This window comes from Hordeum vulgare, unplaced genomic scaffold (assembly GCF_904849725.1).
Source record: "Hordeum vulgare subsp. vulgare unplaced genomic scaffold, MorexV3_pseudomolecules_assembly, whole genome shotgun sequence".
Taxonomy (NCBI): Eukaryota; Viridiplantae; Streptophyta; class Magnoliopsida; order Poales; family Poaceae; genus Hordeum; species Hordeum vulgare.
In genome coordinates, this window is record NW_025422535.1 from 35,761 (window position 1) to 39,491 (window position 3,731).

Sequence of the window (3,731 nt, forward strand, 5' to 3'; positions counted from 1 at the left end):
AGAAAGGGCGACGCGACAGAGACTCTGCTTCGGTTGTGGTTTTGGGAAGCGGGATGCAAACCGTTTGGGCCTTTAGTCCCGGGTTGAGCCACCAACCGGGACTAAAGAGGGATACCAACGGTTGCCACCACTACGGCAGGCCACGTGTCAGACCTTTAGTCCCGGTTTGGGACACGAACCGGGACTAAAGGTGGCGCACATGCGGGCTGCCCACCGCGTAGCCCTTTAGTCCCGGTTTGGGACACGAACCGGGACTAAAGGCTCCTTATGGGCCGGGACTAAAGCCTCGAGGGAGGCATTGAGAATTGGGGCGACGTGGCCGGGCCTTTAGTCTCGGCCCAGAGGCAGGCTGGGACTAAAGGGTCCCGGCCAAAGGCCCGTTTTCCACTAGTGGTGTCTACATTTTCATTATATAAGAAGTCTAAAACACAAGAATATAATTGTACCCTGTCTACAAACCATACACACCATACTACTTTCAAGTCTAATATGGCACAATTCCAAAAATATTTGACACAATTCCAAAAATATTTGACACAATTCCAATAATATTCAATGAGAACGTCCCGCCGACTTAATACATATTGTCAAAACACTTGAAATGAACAAAGAATCATACGAGCATTAGTGACATATTTAGAACTTGAACCTCGTTGGCTGGGGGGATAGCCCTGGCCATAAGAAACCCGGCTTGGTCGACCCGACCTGACCTGGTTCGAAAATGCTCGACACAACCTGGCTCGTCCTTGCCCACGGACCGGGCTTGGGCCTAGATTTTGAGCCCGGTGGCTGAGCTGGGCTGGGGCAGGCTTGGGCTTGTGATTTTTACGGTTCAGAAAAGAGGCCCAACCCAAAGCCCGAGGCCTCATGGTCTTTTTAGTTGGTGGGCCGGGCTAGCCCAGGCCTAGGTTTTCAATCACGGACTTTGTTAGGCCCGGCCAGAAGCCCGACCTGAGCAGACGTATGGCCAGATACAACTAGGGTTAGCACTGTTTTTCTAACCATTCAATAATATATTAGTCCTTAACATTCATTTTAAGATAAAAATTGTGTACCCTTAAAAAAACAAAATATAAAAAAGAAAACCGAGTACGCTTATCTCGAGTCTTGAAGTTGATAATGTGACAACATAGAGAATATCCCATCCCGTGAGAGGATCGAACATGATGCATTCACGCACACGCGGCGTGTATGCATGAATGTGGTGGTCGTCACCGCGGGACAGGAAGAAGAATGAAATACACGGTCCACCTCTATTTGCTGGTTGACGATCGTCGCGGTCTTACCGGCGTGATGCCCTGCCGGTTTCACTCCGCGCGACCGAGGAGAGAGGCAGAGGGAGACGTCGAAAGCCAACTCCAAGGAAGAACGGGAGCGGCATCCGTGGTGCTCGTGCACGGCTTCGCGGCCGAAGGTATTGTCACCTGGCAATTCCAGGTTTGCACTTTGGACATTGTACTTGCAGCAGTATTTTCTTTGACTAAATTTTTTGTATGCACATAAGAAAGAAGCTAGTAGGCTCATAGTGGATGCAATCCGTACAACTTGCAGCTCATGAGGATACAAACATCTAGGATGTTCCTATTAAGAAGCACATCCCCACTAAACAGTCTTCAGATGAATGGCGGAGCATTCACAACATAACCCTCTAGTGTGTGAAAGAATGTATGCGGAACAAGAGTTTGCTTGAGCTGAAGATAAGTAGCATCGACTTCTTTGCGATGTAATGCGGTGACCAACTTGCCATCCGTACCAAGCTGAAATAGCCACTCGGCAAGTTGTACCAGCACAAGCAGCTCACCATCGCCAGGCACGAGCACCACATGAAAATCCAACCGGCCGTCATAATTGTCACATCGCACTTTGATCTCCGCAACCGGTAATTCAATCCGGCAATTGATGATCCAGATCTCCTTTTCATAGTCTTGCAACATCCAGATCTCAATGGTTGTCGCCACATTCAAGATGGCCATGCCGAGCTTGCCGTCTATCTCAAACAGGTTAGCACAGTCATTAACAACGGGGGTACGCATTTGCCGGAACAACTCAGATGTGGTGTCGAACACCATTATCATCGTGCTTTCGCTGTCATCATCGGACGGGATCCAATGCAGGTTACCGCGGAATAGCACAGGAGGGCGTAATTCCATCAAAATAGCAGTTGTAATGGCATCTGGCCACCCGATGTGCCTCGGCGGCTGACCGGAGCCCAACGACAAGACTTGGCACGCATGAGCTGGCTCATGATTGCCTGGGTTACGCTCGCACGAGTAGAGGAGTAGCCTGTACTCGTCGGTCAGGGTGTGAGGATACATTCCGAGGAGGGTCCAGTGCTGATTCGGAGGCGACGGGATGGGAGCATACTCACGAGTTGCCGGATTGCAGATGAACAATTCGGCGTCGTCAATGAAGAAGATGAGGAGGCCATCACAGGAGGCAACCGGTTGACAGTAGGAGATATCGTCGCCCAGATCCAAGAAGGCGACGGACTGGAGCTGGTCAGGGGCGGCCAGCCCTGGCCGATAGTCGAAGCAGCAGATGTCTATGGGGTCGTCGAGGTTTAGGTAGCTGCCGTTGTCTAGGAGGGGGAGGACGGGTTGGTGGGCGTGGTGTGCGAGGAGAAATTCGCGGGTGGAGGTGGCGCTGCGCCAGGCGCGGCAGACGGCACGGCAACGAAGGAGGGCTTTGGGCGGCAGGCGAATGAGGACCTCCCAGACGACGATATCTTCCAGGAGGCCATGGAGGGCTCCTGACCTTGCGGCCTTGCCCATGGTCGCCGGCTGAGAACCGTAGATCCGTCCCACCTCCCACGAGCAAAGCAGTACGTAGGAGTTGTAAGGGCGACGGAGGTAGCTAGGTCTTCCTCTTTCGCAGGAGGAGGTGCGCGCTTATGTGATGCGATCAAGCAAACCTGCTGGCTGCTATATATATAGATAGCAATAGCAAATTTTCCTCTCCTACCGGAAGTGGAATGAGACTAGGTTACGGTCCGTGGCTAACGCATCGCGAAATTCTCATTGAAAGAGGCCTCGATCGCCAAGATCGTATGTGCGCCTGCGCGGCCAACTATTTGTTTCACCGCCCATCCCGCCCCTGTGGACCTGTGTCGTTAGTCCAGTGGATCGATGAATTGGATAAACACAAATTCTCAAAAGTGCAGCTTCATTTTTTGGAGGAAACGAACCGCCGGACATCACACTCATACGGGGCTGGCTTTTTTTTCTACTAGTGCATGCGGATATCGTCATTAAGTTTGTTCACACTAGCGAATCAACCAGTGGTTGCATAGTTGTAGGGATAGTGGTATCTCAGCCCACCAACATTCAAATTTTGCTGCTCGAATTTATACTCCCTCCGTCACAGTTTATAAGGCGTGCACATATACCTAGGTCGTCAATTTAACTTATATAAAATATATTGTTTAACATAAAAATTATATCATTAGAAAATAGAATATCTAAAGTTTTTAATGATATATTTTTTGTAATATATGCCTCTCATTAAGTTGGTCAAATTAACAACCTAGATATACGTACATGCCTTATAAACTGTGATGGAGGGAGTACATTGATTTGTTTCAGGATTTTCGACGATGCATATTCAGTGGTAGGAGACGTTTCCGTCGTCGAGGAGGTGACTACAGTGACTTCGTAAATTTCAAGATAATATGCGGGCTTAGTCTCTCGGAGGTGCTCATAGGGGTAGGATGCGCGTGTGTGCGTTCATAAGGG

The 3,731-nt window shown here is 49.9% G+C and overlaps 1 protein-coding gene across 1 annotated transcript; it reads right to left on the minus strand.

The window, feature by feature from the left end:
* Positions 1-1,613: 1,613 nt before the first annotated feature.
* Positions 1,614-2,771, minus strand: LOC123419348 (F-box protein At5g49610-like). Its single transcript, XM_045107149.1, has one exon. The coding sequence runs from the start codon at positions 2,769-2,771 to the stop codon at positions 1,614-1,616; it is 1,158 nt and encodes a 385-aa protein (XP_044963084.1).
* Positions 2,772-3,731: the final 960 nt, after the last annotated feature.